At 37.3% G+C, this 20,338-nt stretch overlaps 1 protein-coding gene across 1 annotated transcript; it reads left to right on the top strand.

Moving 5' to 3' along the window:
• Positions 1-912: 912 nt before the first annotated feature.
• Positions 913-14,798, top strand: LOC115664902 (obg-like ATPase 1; the record flags this gene model as incomplete). Its single annotated transcript, XM_056319828.1, has 11 exons — positions 913-1,104; positions 2,989-3,112; positions 3,946-4,037; positions 6,269-6,367; positions 8,731-8,844; positions 9,319-9,383; positions 9,668-9,784; positions 10,967-11,042; positions 13,079-13,171; positions 13,850-13,900; positions 14,441-14,798. Coding segments are annotated over 11 exons (1,122 nt in total), but the record flags the coding sequence as incomplete, so codon positions are not given.
• Positions 14,799-20,338: the final 5,540 nt, after the last annotated feature.

Genomic DNA, 20,338 nt, shown 5'->3' with positions numbered 1-20,338 from the left:
GCTTATTTCTATTTGTCTAGGATGAAGACGAGGTTATTTTTGCTTTCACTTTGATTGTCTAGGATGAAGACTTGTTGTTCTGTCGGCTTACGATTGCGTAATCTTCGTTCGTTTCCTGTAATGTACCTGCGATTCATGGATTTAAGGATATGAGAAGTTGTCGTTTCTGGCGAGCTGCTGTGTTCCCTCTGTGTTGATGAGCATGTTAGTTTCTCGCGTTTACCGTGTTTTTTGTTTGTTTGTTTGTTTCGTTACTTTTTCGTGCCCATTTTTTCACCGCAGCCGTAAGTTATCGATGGTTCTCCGTTCTTGTTTTGTTTTAAGAATGTTGGAAGGTGCGGGGAGGACTGCTCCACATTATATCTTCGCGAAAAGCTCCTCCCTTCGCCCACCTCCCCCTTTCCTTTTTACCGAAGCCTTTCTTTAGTATGCTTCTTTTCTAGTCGAATGGTAGCCCCGGTTAATTTCTAAATGATTAATGCTTCTGAAATAGAAGATGTGACATAAGTCTTCTACCTGATTGGATTACCTTATAGAACTGTTGGATGGATTATTTTACGAGACTGTACAGCATGGAGTGAAAAAAGAATTAAAGATGAACACTTGAATGCAGCATTCGAATTTCGGTCATTCTTCAGATGCATTGACTTCACCAAGTGATCTGTGTATCCACATGCTGATATTATCTTTTATGGACTTGTTCCCCCTCTTTGAGCTCGGAATCTCTGGAAGTGTAGAAGACTGTCTATATTTATGTATACTTATATGCAATGTACAAATGTTTAGATGTTGAGGACTTGAGGTTATATTTTGCAGTCTAGATACTAGTACGATAGTTTGACTCTTGTTGCTCTTGTTCTTGCACCATACCGTCTTATGAATTTTAGGGGGTTTTATTACTTGTCATGCTGAATTACTTTGCTGTTTTATAATCAGGTTGGATTACCAAATGTTGGCAAATCAACGCTCTTTAATACCCTCACAAAATTAGCTATACCGGCAGAGAATTTCCCCTTTTGCACCATTGAGCCAAATGAGGCCCGAGTGAATATCCCAGATGAGCGGTTTGAATGGCTTTGCAATTTGTTCAAACCAAAAAGTGAGGCAAGTCACTTTACTTTGTGCGCTTCTTGGTCAGACTTTTTATAATGTGATGATGATTCTTACAAATTATTATTGTTATACTCTTGATGGATGGTCCATGGGTTTTCTTTCTTTGGTCATCTGATTTAGTGTTGTTTTCATGCATCTGTTTTCAACGTAGTGAAGCTGCCATTCAGTAGTTCTAGTAATATTAGTGTAAGGTTCCCTGTACTCTTATTGGGTCAAAGCAGTGCAGTCGGAAGCCTGGATGTGCGCAAGAGTATTTAAAGAGTAGTGAACTAACATACGAAAGATGCGGCATTCTATTGGTAGGAGAATGGCATACCATGACCATCTTTGACAAACGATTCTGTGTGTAGAGCACTTTAGATCTGTACATCTGGCAACTTATAACTGTGGGAACATTCTTGAATCCACCAGCCAATTAATTCATCGCTTCAACTTAGAGACTACAAACAGTTTGACCCTGCCAAACAATTACAGCTTTTGCACGTCTTATTACCGATAATACCATCATCAAGCATCAACATATGGCAATTGTATCAACCGGATCCCTTTTCCAATGGAGATGTATTCCACTTCGTTTCCAAGCCGTTTGATGCTTAAGTTTAACTGGAAATGTTAGAAGAGAAGTTACAATGCCCTAAGAAGGGGACCGTGAGCAGACTCAGTCTGATTAAGAGGATGCTATCAAATCTTTTAGTACATATTTGACAAACGTAGTTCTTTCTGATTTAATGACACGGAGAATGTCAGATGAACTTTTTGTGCTAAAAACCCTTGGAGAATCTTGTTCAATTTGACATTCGTACTTGATGGAGGATGGGAGGTTAAGTCTCTCACCCAAATAAAGCATCATGGCTAGATAAGAATGTAGTTGCCGGGTTTGACTCAGTAAATCTTCAGGAAATATAAAGAAGAATGGCTAGATAAGATGGCCCAAGTGAGTTGCTACTGATGTTTTTCCAGTAAAGAAGTGAGAACATTTTTTGCTTGCCTGGAACATATAGGGAGTCTCGAATTTTGTTTTTTCAAGAATTTGTGGAAGGACGAAACCTTTTGGCATTCAACTGGAACTGGTGTTGTGGTAAGATTTGTTGCTTTGGCACTTGTGTGAGGATGTATACTTGCTCTGTCCTATCTGAACAAAAGAGAGAAGATAAACAAAACCTTTTTCTCATGTACTTGGCTCTTAAGGCATATCTGGCCGATGAGATGCGGCTCTGGGTGAAAAGTTGGCTGTTTCACTATCAGTTCAATGAGGATTCTGGTTATTGCCAGGGATCAGATCAGCATCTCCAGGATGAGAAGTACATCAGTGACCTTTCATTATTAAACAGTTTCTCTCAAGCTATTTATAAATGACTAAGATCGCCTTGTGAGGCAGCACCAGCATGCTACATATGTACCATGCAAAGATCAATGACCGTTTTCAATAAAATTATTATTTGCTGCATCATAATCGTTGCAGATGCATCAGGTAGCTCATCCATTTATGCATTTACATGAGAGATGTGTTTCACAGAGAGTTAGTGAATTTACTTAGAGTATCGCAAGGCCTTTGGCACTTGGCATGGGGTTAGGGGAGTGGTTACAAGTGATGCCAAACTTGTATTCAAATCTGAAGATTTTTGTGACTATAGTTTCTGTGGAAGGATTATTGATGACTGGTATGTCCCATTTGTGGGATTATCGACTGTTAAAAATCACTATTTGAGATTCTCAACTCTGATTCTTAATTTGTGCTTGTGTGCGATCAAGAAATCGTGTTTCCAGCAATCCTCTTCTCTACCCTTTTGGCTCAGGATCAATATCTTTTTCGATAACTATGACAGATTAAATTGTAGATTTTTGAAAATGATTTTTAACTGTAATTTTATGCAGGTCCCAGCTTTCCTAGAAATCCATGACATAGCTGGGCTAGTCAGAGGTGCTCATCAAGGTCAAGGCTTGGGCAATAGTTTTCTTTCCCACATCCGTGCAGTCGATGGGATTTTTCATGTTCTTCGTAAGACTCTTGAACTTTTGTTGCCATCATCTTTGTTCTTTAGAACATGACTACGTGTTGTTGGATTATGATTCTTACATCACTTGTGCTACTTTGCAGTTAGTTTTGTTCTCGATGATCAGGATACTTCAGTAGAAATAATTGAATGCAAAATTAATGTGGAAAAGCACAAAATGATCTGACTTTATCCTCTCTTGGCCACGGCCATCTCCTTATTATTGTCCAATTTCGTTTAGATCTGCTCATCTAGAGTTATGTTTGACATTTGTGTGATATATCAGAAGTTGAGAGGGTTTTTGCTCCGTTTTCCTAGATGATATGGTGAAACAATTTAAAGCTTGGTTGGATGGCTATGGTTTTTCAGTTCTAGTTGTAGCTTTTAGCTTTTGGCTTAATCTTAGACTCATTATATTTCGTATTTAGAAGTTCTCAATCTTGAAAATGTTCTGTTTGAAGTTATTACCAGAAATAGTATAAACATTGACAAAAGCATCTTATGCTCTCACCTTTCTCTCTCAAAGTATACTTTTGGTCTTTCACTTTTGTCAATGCTAAAAAGCTATAACTGAAAAGAACAAGCACAAAAGTTTGTTGGAGCAACCTTTTACTTTTGGCTTGACATGTTAACTTTTTATTGTATTTGATGCCATAAAGTCATCCATCGAAGAAATGAGAGTGACTATCCCTTTCAGATTTCTCTGTCGATTTGTCATCATCATGTTCAGCACCGCAATGACTGTAACTTTAGTTGGGGAAGAGCTCTATGCATATTTGTTTATTTCTAGGGTTTTTCTCTTTTCTGAGATGTCTGCAAAACTTTACTGTTGTTTTAGGTGCCTTTGAAGATCCTGATATTATACATGTTGATGACTCGGTTGATCCTGTGAGGGATCTAGAGGTTATTAGTGCCGAATTACGATTAAAGGTGAGTTCATTTAAGTTTGACCCATACTGTCTACTGTACTTTCCCGTAAATTATGCTGTTCTTGAGGATTGGATTTTTGCTATGGGCATGATGTCTTTTGGCCTTCCTGGTTCCTGCAACCATAATGATGCTTGTGTAGTAAGTTGGGAGGAGAGGATCCTGCTTCAAAATAATTTCATTAGAGTGGCCATAAGGGGGTGCTGACCCCTATAGGAAAGTCATTTACGAGGCATGATATTCGATATCTAACATAGTATGATTGAAGAAAAAGTTAACGGAAAGGAGACCGAGGTCCTTAACTAGTACAATCACTGTATACCCTATAAATTATCTTGCTCTCCTCTCCCTCCGCATTTTGTAACTTCTAAGAGGGATGACCTCTCTTTGCGGCTTCTTGAATTAGCTGACTACGAGAATTGCCACTGCATGTTCTCAAGAAATTGGAGTCTCAGGAATTCAATCAGTGGTCTCTGGATCTACATCCATGCATAGTGGCGCTTATAAAGGGATCTTGATGTGGACTTGTAAGAAGGATCTCCATATGTCACAGCACGTTAACTGTTTCTCTATGTTGGACGACTATGGTCAATATATGGAGGATCAGGACAATGCCATGTTTAGCCTATTTCCACTAAATGTATAGGAGATCTACCGCTCATTCTTTTTCCCATTTATTAGGTCAAATATTTCCGTACAGGGTAAGTGCACTTTGGGAATGGCCCTTAGCATATTAAGATTCTATAAAAGCCTGTGAATTTGTGGCCTTGCACGTTAAAAAGAACAGGCATTGGATGTTACAGGTTCCGATGGCTTGACAGAAAGTTTGGACCTGAGTGAACCTAATCAAGATAAGCATTCTTCGGGTCATTTGGTTTGAAATCATTTTAATTAGTGTATCGTCTGCCGGGCATGGGAAATGAAAGCAATTTGCAAGATAATTAGATGAGTAGTTACATTTAAAGAGGGTAGTGTTCCAAGTATGCTTGTGTTTACAAGGTTATTTCAAGAGCATGTGTTTGCAAAAAATCACCAAGTCATTGGGGCCTGCTTGGGTTTCATGATTCAACCTTGACAAATATCTAACTAGCTAAACATCTTTTCTCAAGCCATCTCTTTTACTCAGCTATAAGTTAAAGGAATGTACTTCTGCATCTGTTGATGGATATCCATCATAATCCATTGATTTTTCCAGTTGGTCAAGGCTCTTTAAAGAGTTGCTTCATTAAGAGATACAGGTTCACTTCCCTAGGTCCTTCCTGTCAGGCACATATGTGCTTCACTGCACTTGCATCGCAGTCAGCTTTGTCAATTCCACATAAGGTGGGCACTAAAATATGGCCTTGTATGTTGTAGAAGAGGGAATACCAGCAGCTATATACAATTTGCTTAGTTGTAGAGGATGTGATTTATCCTATTCCAAATGCTAAAGGAAATTTATTGAATCCTAATAGTACAGAAATCCGAATTGATAGGACTAATTATTCAAGTAGAACATCGATAATTGAACAAAGGTCAGGTTGTTTGATTTTGTTGGCTGCATCAGAGAGATGGAGGGAGGGAGGGAGGGAGGGAGATCATGTATAAATCCAACTCCTGAATTTTAGAAGCGTGATAAATTGGTGATTAATTCTGTGTTGTTAGACTTAAATAATTAAGGAAGCTGGGGATTCATTTGCAGTGCAATAAGAAAAGAAGGATTACATCAATCCCTCTCTCTGTAGGAGTGAAAGAAGAGAACCTTTGATTGAGTACGAATCTTCCGTTTCTTCATTGAAATTGGCTTTAAGTTATACATTTTTGCTATAGTGGAAACTTGCATGTGGCTTTAAGCAGCAGCAGAGGCTACCTTCTTTATCCTTTCAATACAAAAATAAATAGCCAGGTGCGGCATTCTGGTATGGAGAGTCCCATGTGTTTTACCTACTTTTCAATAGATTTTCAGTAGCATGATCATACAAGATGATTTATTTATGTGGCGTAATCCATATGGACATTTTTTTGGTCAATAAGCCTTCTCTGGCTTTCAATAGTAAAACATAATGAGATAAACTGAAGAAGTTCCTCTGATGCTAAATTGGTAATACCTGTCTTATATTGGGAACCACAGTTATTAGAGGATAAAGATTTCATCAGATTTTATTTGCTTCATTATGCTTCTTGCCACCATGGCTCTGTTGTGGTGGTTCAATATTTATTATTTTTCCTGAACCAATCAAGATGGTGTTATGAAGGATGTTGAATTCATGGAGAGAAAGATAGAGGATTTGGAGAAGAGCATGAAGAGGAGCAATGACAAGCAATTAAAGATTGAGCATGAATGCTGTATGAAGGTATGGCTTTACTTTTTCTTTTTCCCAATTATCTGAACAGGCAAATTTTCTTCTGTAGTTCCTATTTTGTACTGATGTGATATTTCAGTGCTCCGTGTTAGTCCTTTGTGAATCTGAAATGTTGGCAACGATAGATGTATGTCATATTAACTGCTTTGTCAGTTGATTTGAAATGGTTTTTTTTTTTTTTTTTTTGGTCGAAGATTTGAAATGGTTTGAGTTGCTCATATTTGTATCTTTCCTCAATTTCTGTTCTTATTTCCTGCATCTCATTAATATTTGTTGTTATTGTTGAGAATTATGACAGAGGATGTAAAAATGCAACCCTCTCAAGTAGCAAAAAGCTTTTTCAGTTACTTAGCTTCTTCTTCTTCTTCTTCTTCTTTATGTGTTTTTCACTGTTACTAGTAAAATGATGATAACTCTAATCGGCTTCCTTATGTATTTGAATTTTCTTTACTTTGGGCAGAGAATGTGCTCTACAGAGGCAATCACGTAGAAAAGGCATAGGTTTTCATAACATTGTTGTGCAATTTTTGGAAGTGCCTCTAGGAAAAGATGTTAGACTAAAAATAACATATTTTTGAATTTTCAGTACTTTGTACATAGAATGTGCTTTACAGAAGCAATCATGTGGAAAAGGCATACAGCAAATTTTTCATAAAATTGTTGTGCGATTTTTGGAAGTGCCTTCCAGAAAGAATGCTAGACTAAGAATAGGATATATGGCTAGAAGTGCTAATTGGTTTGAAGTTAAACAGTTGGCTCATTGGATTTGTGAAGAACAGATAACAACTTTAAGAGAGGATTCCAATATTTGGCGTTTGCAGGAGCTTGGTTTTAAATCAAGCTTGATGACACAAGACATTTGACGTGGTTTTCTCTATCTACTGGGAAATGGCTTTATTGGAGCTTAAAGGACCAGGAGCTGCTTTTAGTTCTTGTTTGGCATGATATTTGTTTGCTCTTTGTATTAGAAATAAAGTTGTAAAAAATTTTCAGCTCTAATATTCTGCTTGAAACTGGAATTCTCTGTTGGTGATAATCTAGCTTCCTCGAATCTTCTCAGTTGCAGTTGATGTGGGAAATATTCCCTACAAGATGTTGATTTGTATTGTCAGCTTGTCCTTGATCTGCATACCAAATTGTGTTTTGGCATTTTTGATACTTTATGCATTTTTGTGAGGAATAATCTCTTGTAGGTTCTCCAGGATATGATTTGATGCCCTGGTTTGGCCCCTTTGCTTTAAAATCTTATGTTGGTAAAAAAGTAGAGCATAGCTATTACATTTTGCACGATATCTTACAGTAGTAAGGTCGAGAGGTTCTTCCTTATTAGATGGTAGGGGTGGGTTTTTTCCTTTTTTGGGTTTTGGCGGGTTCAGGCGAAATAGTAGAGATGGGGAGGGGGATTGTATTGTTGGTGGATGTGAATTTTAGTTAGGCTATGCATCCTCTTTGCAAGTGACTGGTTTACCGAGACATTATTTTAGTAAAAGGATGCTGGAGTATTAAAACTTTTCCATTTTTTGGATATGTTACTTGACATTCTTGGGGATTATATTAGCTAAATTTATAGAAAACCTTTCAGTTTTCGTGACTTTAAAATTCCTGACTTTCAAGTAGTCCACCTAAATAGCTTTATCAATTTTATGATTTAACTCAACTTTGGTTTTCACAACAAACTGATCTACATACATTTTTTCACCAAAGGATGGTGAAGTATTAAAAGTTTTCCTTTGTTTCTGATATGTTACTTGACATTTAGATTCCTAACTTTCAAGAAGTCCACCTTGATAGCTTCATCAATCTTTCTGATTTAACTCAACTTTGGCTACGCATCTTGTTCACAAGAACTGGTTTACCTACTTTTGTTTCACCAAAGGATGCTGAAGTATTAACAGTTTTCCTTTTCTCTTGAACATTGATGTTAGATTATATTGGCTAAAATTATGGGAATCCTCCAATTACTATTAGCTCATTTTTTGACAATTGCATTCTGATTTTCAATGAGTCTGTCTATGATGGCTTCATCAATCTTCACGCCAGTCATTAGTAAGCCTAATAGGGTAAAGTTTAACACGAGATGTATAAAGCATGTGAAATTTGTTGAGCATCAATCTCGTTGTACAAGAATGGGTGAAAATATGGAGCCTGATGGCCGAAAATAGAAGGTTGCATGGCTGCAGGATTAGTTAAGGGCAATTGTATTTTCCCACATGTTTCTGCCCTTAGCTTTAACTTGTGACTAAATGCTGATTTCATTATTTGCGATGGACAGCTCATGAGTGTCAGTTTAGAACCACTTCATGTCAATTGAGATGGTGCAAATATCTAAAGTAAGCCGATGCTCTTCTTGACAGGTCAAGGCATGGCTGGAGGATGAAAAAGATGTTCGTCTTGGAGAGTGGAAAGCTGCTGATATTGAGATATTGAATACCTTTCAACTGCTTACAGCAAAGCCAGTTGTCTACTTGGTGAGTTTTAATTCTACAGATATCGTGGCCTTAGCAGCGGGGAGACATGATGACTCATTATGTTTCACAACCAATGAAGAGACTAATGCACGCATGGCATATATTCCATAGTTCTTTTGGTGGTTGCTTTTTTAATCACTGCATTGGTGGTGTGCAAAGCCCACATGCAGTTCTACAATTAAAAGAGATCAAACTGTCTTCATGAGGTAAGAGTAAAGTTGTAGGTCACCCTCTGGTCAAGTGAAACTTGAATTCTCTTACTCTATTACTCGCAAAGCTCCTACTAAGATCCAAAGACAATTCTTCTTAATTAATTTCTTCATTTAACTTTTTAGCAAGATATCTTGGGTATATAGACAGCTGAAATTTTCGTGGATAATTGTTTTATATGAGGTGGACCCTCAAGCAGATGCTGCTCTCCAGCTGTGGTTTTCCTCATGTTTGACTCTTGATCATGTCTCTGTGTGCTGCCAGGTTAATATGAATGAAAAAGATTATCAGAGAAAGAAGAACAAGTTTTTGCCCAAGATTCATGCTTGGTATGTTCACCATCTTTTGAGTTCAAATTTGGGTCTCTAAGCCCAAAAGATTTGTGAGTTTCTTTTTTATTTGCAATACTTTATCCCTTCACCTTCTCCCCTCTCTCTCTCTCTCTCTCTCTCTCTCTCTCTCTCTCTCAATTTGCTGTTGTTATCTGTGATTGGTGCATTTTTTTTCTTTTGTATTGGTCAATATATGTGATAGCTCCTACTTTCTGCTGCCTGTGGATTGTAGACGGGCATTCTAGTCTGGTCCTATCGTAGCAAGCTTCATTGCTTTGCAGGGTGCAGGAGCATGGAGGTGAAACAATTATTCCTTTCAGCTGTGCCTTGGAGAGAAACCTTGCTGATATGCCAGCAGATGAAGCTGCAAAATACTGTGAGGAAAACAAGGTGCAATGGTGAGTTTCTTTGCTCCTGATTAAGACATATGCCTTCTGAAATGATGAAGTTGAACAAAGTTTTTCTTGGCTATGGTGATGGAATCGCTGGTGGTACAAGCAAATATTGTGTACCTAATATGTGCTTACCGTTACTCTATGTTCAAGTATCAGATGTTACTGCTCTCTTAAACTAATCTGAACTGCATTCTTACCTGTAATTTGAAGGAGCAAAACACAGAAAGTGGCAGAGTCTAAGTACTTTTTAACCATTCTGTTGATGCATAATTCCACTGCGAAATTTCAAGCCCTGAATTAATGATCAAAGTGTCTCCTGATAGTTTATCTGCGAGAACTAGGAGAGTTCTGAGAAGATTAAATTGCAACAATGGTTTCAAATATGCTGCCTGGTCCCTTCTGCATTCTTTTCTTGATGATTTCCCTTTCTTCTTTTTTACTCATTTGGAATTTGACATTGATGTATATTGACCTGAGTAGTGTTGACTGTTCTGTAGAACTTATGTTATGGGTTGTTGGCTAGCTAATTGATGTCTACGTTGGTGCTCGATCCCCTTTCCTTGGAATAGTCTCTCTCTCATGATATGCTTTCCTTTCTCTGTCTTCCTTTCGATCCATCTTATTAAATGCTAATCTCAATCCCTTTTCCTTGCCACAGTTATGAATTCCTCTTTTGGGAAAATTATAAGAGAAAAATTAGATCAATCCTAAACAGCTTCACCAATTGGTGGTTATTCTTCCACTCCAGTACAAAATGTTATTTGACAGTGTCTGGTTGCCATTCCCCTCATTTGCATTATCTAGAGTACAAATGCTTGTCCCACATCCTTCCGAGTCCCAAGCAAAGGAAGAAACTTTTGTTCTTCGTTCATTGCGATCATTCATGACCTATGATCTCTGGATTGTGGCGTTTTGTAGCTTAACAGGGACTGATTTTTGTTGGCAATATGAGAGAATTTTTATAGCACATGATTCACAAAACGCCAGTGGCTTCAACCCCTCTTTCTTTGTTGATTCTTAATTTTTCTTTCAATGAAGTAGTGTCTTGTGTCACGTTCACTAGCTGTTGATACTATGTTACTAGATTTTTCGTGTGTTTTTTGACTTTGACCTTTTCTTTGGCAAGCCCATCATGAATAAATTTAGAAATTTTGATCTGAAGTCTTGTTTTTTTTTTTTTTGCAGTGCTCTTACGAAGATAATAAAGACAGGATTTTCAGCGATCAATTTGATATACTTTTTCACAGCTGGCCCTGATGAGGTAAGTGAATAAACAGACCAACATTAAACACAACCAAAAGTATTTGAAGACTTCAATTCAAGTCAATTAGAGAATTGACAAAGCTATCATCTGTAAAAGTTGCATGTTGTTGAATTAGATTAGCTTCTTGAGTTACACGTGGTTGACGATCACTAGATACATACTTTTACAATTATGTCCATATCTGTTGCTGGGTGGCCTCCTTGATAAGAAACAACTTGGTGATGAGTTCAGTTCATGCTGGGGTTCTTTATGATGTTTTGGTCTACAAATTTAGGTTTTGGTGGCTTCTGGCATATGAGTGTGTATAGCTAGGAGGGATATTTCTTGGAAGAAGCAGGGCATCAATAAGATCTTGGTTGACTATGATCTCTTTTAGTTTCACGAAACGGAGTGCCTGCTTTTATCTTATGTGGTACCTTGAGTTGTACGGAGATCTTATCTAGCTTGAGCAGCTATGGAACAGAAGGGAAAAATGTGCAGAGGAGGAGGCTCAAGGAACTTGAGGGAAGTTTAGGAAGAAATGGGAGATTTTCTTATATACTAGCTTAGATAATTTCCGAAGAGAGAGTCCAGATGGATCTTCTTTTGGCAATGGTGGTGGAGTGGCTAAAGCTGGGCATGAAAATCTGGGACATAGTGGGATATAACAGCATGCACCTACTTGAGAGTATCCAGGGTGATGATATTCTGACAGGTGGTGCATTAACCAAAGTTTGGCATTGAAAAGTGGGTATATTCGAGGATATATACGAGGACTATTTAGAAGGATTAAATATTAAGGAGGTTTGTTTGTGGTTTTAAGATTGATAAGTTTGTAATCCAGGTGCATCCGTATGGTCTTGAATTGTGCGTGACCATGGAAGCTTTTCCCTCTATTAGGTGATACAGTTGCATCTATTAGCAAGAGCTATTTCTGGAAAATGGATGGTCTATGTAAATTCTCCTTAGCTGCTTGTTGATCTTTATTTTTTTTTTCCTTTTAGCCTTTGTTTTGCAAGGGTAGAGTGGGTAGGGAGAGAAAAGATGCAGAAAGAATAGGCTGAAGTATTGGGACTCTCTTTTGTTTGGGAAACATTGAAAAAGCTGGGTTTTTGGTTAGGGTACTCTTGGGAACAGATAAGGTGGATACTGCAACCCAAGAAGTAATAAGGACTTGGCCGTGGACTTGAAAACATGGAGATCACTGTTTGAATAAAGTTATTAAAGATTGCTTTTTCTGGTTCGATAATACTGCTTATCCTAGTGAATTTTACGAGCCCATTGGGTGATAGTGGAAAAGTTAACAGATAAATCCCCAGAAAAGGCTGGCCCAACTTAAATGTGAAGTGGTTAGGGATTTCGTTTCTCTGGGGCCGATCAAATTTGGTTCTCCCCAAATTTGAGAGAAAAGGAGGCGAATTGAAGCCAGATGACATCTTTGCCCTTGCCTTTGACCCACAATTTAATTCAATAACTTTTGTGGTAGTTTTTTTTAAGGATAATTGTCATTTCCTTCATTTTTTTGTTTTTTCCTAAATAAAGTGCTTTCATATCCAACACTTTCTTCACTTTTACTTTCTACCCCTTCCAAAACAACATCAAAGAAATTCTTTCTTCTCTTTCTGTTTCTTCACCTTAGTTTTCTTTACCCACCAAAAGAATCCTTCCAAACACAGCATTAAGGTGCTCTCTACTTGTTTCTGGTGGTGTTGATACCACTCCAGGTGTTGTCATCTTGTGTGATTGGACATACAAGATAAAAGTGGTCGGATGGCTAAGGTTGCTTTCTTTGTTGGGATAGCAGTTTTAGGAAAGATAATGGGGATAGTTTTCATGGACTGGTGCTGTACGAATCTGAAGGCACAGGAATCGGTCCACCTTTCATCTTTAAGACTTACCATTTTCTTAAGCAGGCCAAACATGTGGATGCCAAAAGGCTTTGAGTTCTTCTGCCTTCTTGCAGTTCTAGTTTTCCTGCCATCTACCTTAGTTATGCAGTTCCTATTTTTGCATTCGCTATATGTGGCATGAAACTATGATGTTCGCTTTTGAAGGTCAAGTGCTGGCAGATCAGAAGACAGACAAAAGCTCCTCAAGCTGCTGGGACTATTCATACTGATTTTGAAAGAGGGTTCATCTGTGCTGAGGTAGTTCTTTCTCCTTACTTGCAAGAATATCCAGTCCTTTTCTTTTCCATGTCTTCATTTAACCTACCAACCAATCCTCAGATGATTACTGCGATTTACTTTACGAACAAGAAGAATACATACTAGTATCCCAGCGAAAGTACGAAAATCCTTCATGCAAGAAATATGTACTGTGGACTCTGTATGAATAATGGACAGGCTGACGAAAAAGTTTGAAGTAACTAAAAAGGAGAGTACACTGGTTTTGTTTACCTTTGAAATTTATTCGAGTCTGGAGGAGCATAAAGTTTAGCTGTCAAAATTTTTTATTTTTGTTCTCAACGGTGTATTCTTAAGCTGGAGCCTTCTGCTTTTTGCCTTTTACTTTTGTGGCTGCTGGTTAGATAGGACCCATCATGTTAGTTCTCTATGAAGCAAGGTAATCTTTTTAACTTTAAATTCACAAGGGAAACGGTATAGGATGTAAAGGGGGACTTTACTTAAATACTTTTGATTGCGAGCCCAAATCTCAACCCAGTTTAATAGGATAGAAACAGGGAAAAAAGACAGAAATGGATGGCTTAGAGTTGGAAAGAATGAAATGTATTGCAACCTTTGTCTATAGTGATAAAAGTATGTCAAGTTTTCTAAAACAGATGAGAAGGGCACTTATGTTCTCTGAATTTCATAATCTTGCAGGTCATGAAGTTTGATGATCTGAAAGAACTTGGGACTGAATCAGCTGTCAAGGTAACCTGGTTTGTTATGTCTTATGGTTGCATCTTTAGTCATCTCCTGTCACCTTCTGAAAACTTTCCATAGCATGGATGATAGACCTGTTTGGAGTTGCGAGACTTAAAAGCTATGACATTTGTGAAGCACACGCTAACAAACACGAAAGCAGGGTTACATGATAGTCAAGGGCATAGAAAAAATTTCTGGGTAAATAGCCGTTGAAATCGGAGGAGCCCATATTCTTTTTTGTTGTTCCTTAAATTGGTCACCTTCGATAAGTCAGGCGCCATCTGTCTGAATCAAGATCTTGATAGTGTAAGCACACAAGAGCACGCAAACGAGCGACCAAACCCATGCACGATTTTCCTTTTTCTTCTCCCTTCTTGGAATATGGCCTAAATGAGCTTTATCTGACCGGGATGGGACTTTTATGTTCTAATTAAGCCTAATCAAGTTAGAGTTGAGTAATGCAATATAAATTATTTACGAATCTGGCCCAACGTATCAAGCTGCACTTGGATGTTGATATGTAAGTTTTCCTCTGATGAATTGCAGGCTGCAGGGAAGTACAAACAGGAGGGAAAAACATACGTTGTCCAAGATGGAGACATCATATTCTTCAAATTCAATGTTTCTGGTGGTGGCAAGAAGTGAAACATGCTGCATTTGCTTCTTCACTCATTTTCAGTCCTGAAGATTGCTTTGAGGTTGGTTAGGCGGTCTCCTCGCTTCGCTGAAATAATATCGATTTGTACTATTAACGGCGATGTGCCTGCTTTTCGCGCAACACTCCCAGTGCTTAGTAATCAAGTTAAGATCCACTTTTGAGGGCAGCTGTATACGATGATATTGGGGGATTTTTGTTGGCTCTCTGGAGAGTTCAATTAGGGCAAGGGACCTTTTCTTCTCACTACCGTTATTGTTTCTTAATTTCACGTTCTAAGCATATTGATGTCCAAATTGCGCCCGCGTATCTGTCTAGAAAATTATCTCAGGAATCAAAATTGCCGAAAACGGCGGAATTCAATCCCTAATTGAAAATGTTGGGGTTACGTCATTCTATGACATTTTTTCCACTAAAGTTTCTTGTGGACTTAACAACTGGGGACATTATAGTATTAGAATCTCGGGCTCGACGGTTAAAAGTTTTGATCTGCGGGTACTCCGTGGACCCTGATCCATATCGGTCCACACTCGGACTCAATTTTCTTCTCGGTGATTTTGAACCGGGTTGTCCTAATCAAATGAAGGCTCAAACGAGCTTAGAAGATCGCAAGTTTGAGTCTATTTTTCAGCAGTATGTGGCTCATGTACTAGTTTCAGGTATAGCTTTCGAATTCGCATTTTTCCGAGGAGGTGTCAGGCTGGTTATCCGTACCAGTGGGCCTTGATGACGCGTGGGCTTCAAAAGTGGACTTCCTGATATTGTTTAGCCTGAAATTTTTATACAAGACACGTCGATTTGTTAACCGACTTTCCTCAAAATTTCAACTTAATAGGTAGAACAACATGTACTCGCCGTTCTGAGCAACTGCATCGATATGTTCGATTCCTTCGTTGTGCTCCAAGTGCGATGCCGGAGTATGCGAGCTTACCTTGCGCTCTCGGGCTTTGCAAGCTTGCTATCCAGGTCCCCCGGTTCACTTTCCTCGGCCATGGTGTTCGGATCCAAACCTTAAACATTACAAATGTGGCCTCTTTGCATTGGAATCAAGAAGAACCAAAATAGGAAAATCAGAGAGATAGAGACCGAGGAGAGGACTTACAAGAATAAGAAGGGCTTAACAAAAAAAAGAGGACTTGTTGATTGGTAGAGATATGCTTATTTCTATTTGTCTTGGATGAAGACGAGGGTATTTTTGCTTTCACTTTGATTGTTAGACGCTTTGCAAATGCTCCGGATCTTTAAATTCCGTTTGTTTCGCAAAAAATTAATGTTTAAAAATAACAATTTCCTAAAGAAGATAGTTAAGTATTGCTTTACAAAAATGATTGAACGAAAAATATTTTTATTGTCTACAAAAAAATTTAAATATAAAATGTTGTCGATGATGAAATTTTTTTAATTGGCTAATTATTTCAAGCGATTATTTTTAAGAAAATATTTTTCCAAATCATTTATTTTCCATGAAACAAATGAAGCCTAAATTGATTTTTCTCTACCCCACTTTGAAAATATTTCGAGATGGAAAAGGAGAAAAAATTGGCATCTCCGTTTCACTCAAAGATTTTTCAAATGCTGGGTTCCATTTTAGGTCTAAGGCTCCATTTATTTTATGGATAATGAATTATTTGGAAAATAACTCCTAAAAATGATTAATTGTATCACTTGAAATAATTAGCCAAGGAAATATATTTTCATTATTAACAACAATTTCTTTCTTAACATTTTCATAGACGATAGAAATATTTTGTTGTTCATTTATTTTTGTAAATGATATAAGCGATTATATTTGGGAAAATATTTTTCAAATCATTCATTATTCGTGAAACAAACGGAGCCTTATAACAATTTTTTTTTCTTTTACGATCCGTTTGTTTCGCAGAAAATAAATTATTTGAAAAATAATTTCCTAAAAATATTTACTTATATCGCTTACAAATATGAATGAACGAAAAATATTTTCATTATCCACAATATTTAGACATAAATTGTTATCGATAATGAAAATATTTTTCAATAATTAATTATTTCAAGCTATACAAGTGATTATTTTTAAGAAAATACTTTTCGAAACATTCATTTCCCATGAAACAAAAGAAGCCTTAGTCTTACTAGGTTCAATTTCATCACTTAGTCGTATTCATGCTTATTTGCATCATCTAAGAATTGATTAAACTTCCTTTTATACGTGGTTTATTTTAGGACTTCATTTCCTAAGAGATTGTTTTTATTAAATTAGGTTATATTTTGTCACCCGGTATAGTAGCTCATTCTGAGAGAGTTAGAGCATTGTTCTCACATATGATTTCAGATTTGCATACACTTATTTATTCAAATAGTAATTTGCATTGCATGTGTATCATAATAACTGCCACGTTAGATCAATAAGACTCTTCCAGGTTTAGTAATTTCATGCATGTTTAAGACATTTAGATTGCATTATTTTTTATTTGCCACCAGTCATAAAATGGAAAATATTAAAAAAAAAAACAAAAAAGTACATCTTGCATTGTAGTAATTTTAGTTTGCATTTTCATTGAAAAAGAGTCACAAAAATATGTCCCGCTGTGCATCTAAGGAAATTTAGATTTATTTGCATATTCTTATTTATACAAATAGATTCGTTCCCTTAGGATTGCATTGCATTTTACATGGCATTATTTCAAATTATATTTCTGTGTTGAATGGTCCATTTTAGGAGAAAACTTTATTTGGTACAATATTTTGCAGAGCACATCATATTTCCTGATCCACATTTCTTCTATGCATTAGTTTATTTGGGAAAATTACACGAGTATTTTCTTTTCTTGAGTTTCCATTTATCTCTCATGGGATCCTAGCCTCTCCTCACTTTCAAGAAGCATCGACTTTGTCTATGGCGTTAATGCACCTTGTCGGAGATGCAAAAGGGCCCCGGCTTTACTTCTATTGGGATTATGGAGACAAGTCTGATATAAATAGTTGCATCTAATGGTTATGATTGAAATTGAACATTCCATTGCAAGTGCATAACTATTGACATAAGGTCCGGGCGTGGTCATCGATGCTCATCTTTTTTCTTCCACTCCTTTTCTTGTTCGAATATATTAAAAATTCTTATTTTTTTGTTTTTTGTTTGGTAAGAAGAAGACATATTGGACTTAGGTTAGACTAGGGTCATTGGGCAAGGGGACCACGGTTGTTGAATATATGGCGCAAATCTTTTTGGACAACATTGGGAAGTGGGTCCCGCGCCAGAGTTTCCATTCTTCCATTTTTCCGACCTTATTTATATGAAAGTGGGGTAGGGTGTGAATGAGGAGAATGTCCACGTGTCCTTCTCTGAGGAAATTTTGTTGATTTTCCCTTTATCTTTTTGACTCCCAAAATAATTTCATAGATTTATTAAACAATGTCTTGATGGTAAAGAGTATTTAAAGACTAATGGGCATTCTGTATTTTTTTTTTCCAATTCTAATTTATTTGATTTCGATATACTTTTTTTTTATTTAATAGGATATCTGGAACCTGCTAAGCACTCAACAAATCCTCGCTGAGTATACCATTCACCCGTTCTATCAATGCTAGGGAATCACGAGAGACATATCAGTATGTGTAACTAGGGATTGACCCTAAGAGAATGCGCATGTATGGTGATTTAAACCTGCATCTCGAGTAATGAAGACAGACATACTTATTGCCCAAGCAATTTTATTTTGTTCAAAATTTAGCATTTTTGTATGTCTTCGTTTGTTGAGGTGTGAGGGAATTGTAACATCCGGTTGTGGTTAATGGTGTGCTCAACGCGCTCTAGACATCCAATTGATATAGAAAAGAAAAGTATTGAGCGAAGTATCGAGAGCTATTATAAACTCAAAGCAAATAATAACATAAGAAGGAAAACTAAAGAAAATTTCGTACCTTTCATATCACAACAACCCTCCAAATTTCCTTACCAAAAAAAAAAACAACCCTCCAAATTTTTTTTTTTTATTCCCTCCATTATATGACCACAATTTATGTGGCTCAAGAATTTTTTTAATAAAGTGGTTTTACTGACCTTTTGAAAATGTCACTCTCTTTACTTTATCTATATACGCACACACATAAGTCATCAATTTAATCATTACGCTTCACCTACTTCCACCTCCCCTCATTCGCCCTCAGTAAGGCCCCAAAAGCCCTGGTCGAACGGGCACTCGCGATGCCCACGTGGCGCTAACAGACGAAAGCGGGCAGACGGGACAACACGTCACCCCCGATGCGAGCGCCCTCGCGGTCAGAAACAGGGACGAGCCGTGGTCGATTTCGTCGTTAGAAAAGGCACCAAAAAGCGTCGGTTTCAATTGGATTTTGATAACTGCGCGGGACGTCCACTAGGCACACATGCAGAGACATGGGATACCTAAATACTATATTGAACTTCGTAGACAAAAATGTTAATCAAAGAAGAGCGGGGCTCGATCCTATCTCGACCGTCGATCATGCACGTTCTGGGCGAACCCCCACCCACCTATGGAGTCCCACACGATCGGCGATTGAGACATGCTCGGTCCGTGAATCCGAGTTTCCGGCGAGTGTGTCTTCGGCGATATATTGTGTTGTGATTTTAGCGTGAAATTTTTTGTACGTCTGAAAAAAGCTTTCTATAACTACGTATTATTTAGGGCTAATGCCATAGAAAGCCATAAATTATAGTTACGGCGACAGAAATGCCCTGAGATTTTCTTTTTTGCGTTACTAAAAACCCTAAATTTGCTTATTGTTACGCGGATATTTCAAAAAAAATTTCATGTCACGAAAAATCCAAAGTTTATACTAGGGTAACATATATATACTCAGATGAAGCTGTAATAGAAAGCCTAGGGTATTTGTGATTGAGACCTACTTGGTCCGTGAATCCGAGTTTTGGCAAATGTTATCGCCAATACATTGCATTGTGATTTTAGTGTGAAATATTTTGTATGCCGTATTGTAGCATTTTGAAATTGGATGAAAAGGTTTTCTAAAACTATATATATTAGTTATTTACTGTGGTGGCGATCCAGTGGTTTCCTAAAATTAACATGAAAATGTTGTATCAAATAGCTTGCAATTTAATAAATTAAATTTATTTTTTAAAAGGACAAAAGTCACAAAAAAATTTCGAATTATACCCATCAAGACACTTTTATCCTTAATTTTTTTTGTGACACATTTACCCTTTAACCTATTTTTTGTCACAGTAAAAATCCAAAAGTATGCCCACTATGACATACCTCAATCTTGTATTTATATAACACATTCACCCTTCCTTCAATGTTGTGTCATATGATTTTTCAATAAAAAAACAACGTATTTTTTCTTTCATTTAAGTCATATGGACGTTATGTCAATACTGTAGGCAAATTTCTAGTGGTCTTCATTAACAAATGGTAAATGTGTCGTACATGTACAAATATGAAATTTTTGATATCATAGATAAAAGTTTAGAGCAAACGTGTTACAATGGGTATAACGTGAGATTTTCAGTTGCTTTTTCCCCTTTTAAAACTCGGCACAGTACACGATGATGTCACATTATAAGCTGATGTTCTCACATGAAAACACAATCGAATGTACCGATTTGCAAAACTCGGGTTCAATTAAACTAACGCTAAACTAAAAGTACAGCCACTGTTTTTGGCGGGTAAAGAAAAAGTCCCTCCATTTTTTCCCCCACATTAATCTATTCGAAAATACTCTCTACCTTTCCCTCCATGAGCCGACTGACACATCCCTAAACCTCTCCCCTCCTGAAAAGACTGAACTGAACCACAGGCCTACACACA

Source organism: Syzygium oleosum, unplaced genomic scaffold (assembly GCF_021117445.2).
Source record: "Syzygium oleosum isolate NSW1041296 unplaced genomic scaffold, Sole_v2.1 Sole_v2.18, whole genome shotgun sequence".
Taxonomy (NCBI): domain Eukaryota; kingdom Viridiplantae; phylum Streptophyta; class Magnoliopsida; order Myrtales; family Myrtaceae; genus Syzygium; species Syzygium oleosum.
The sequence above is the reverse complement of the archived record's forward strand: the minus strand, read 5'-3'. Positions and strand labels throughout refer to the sequence as shown.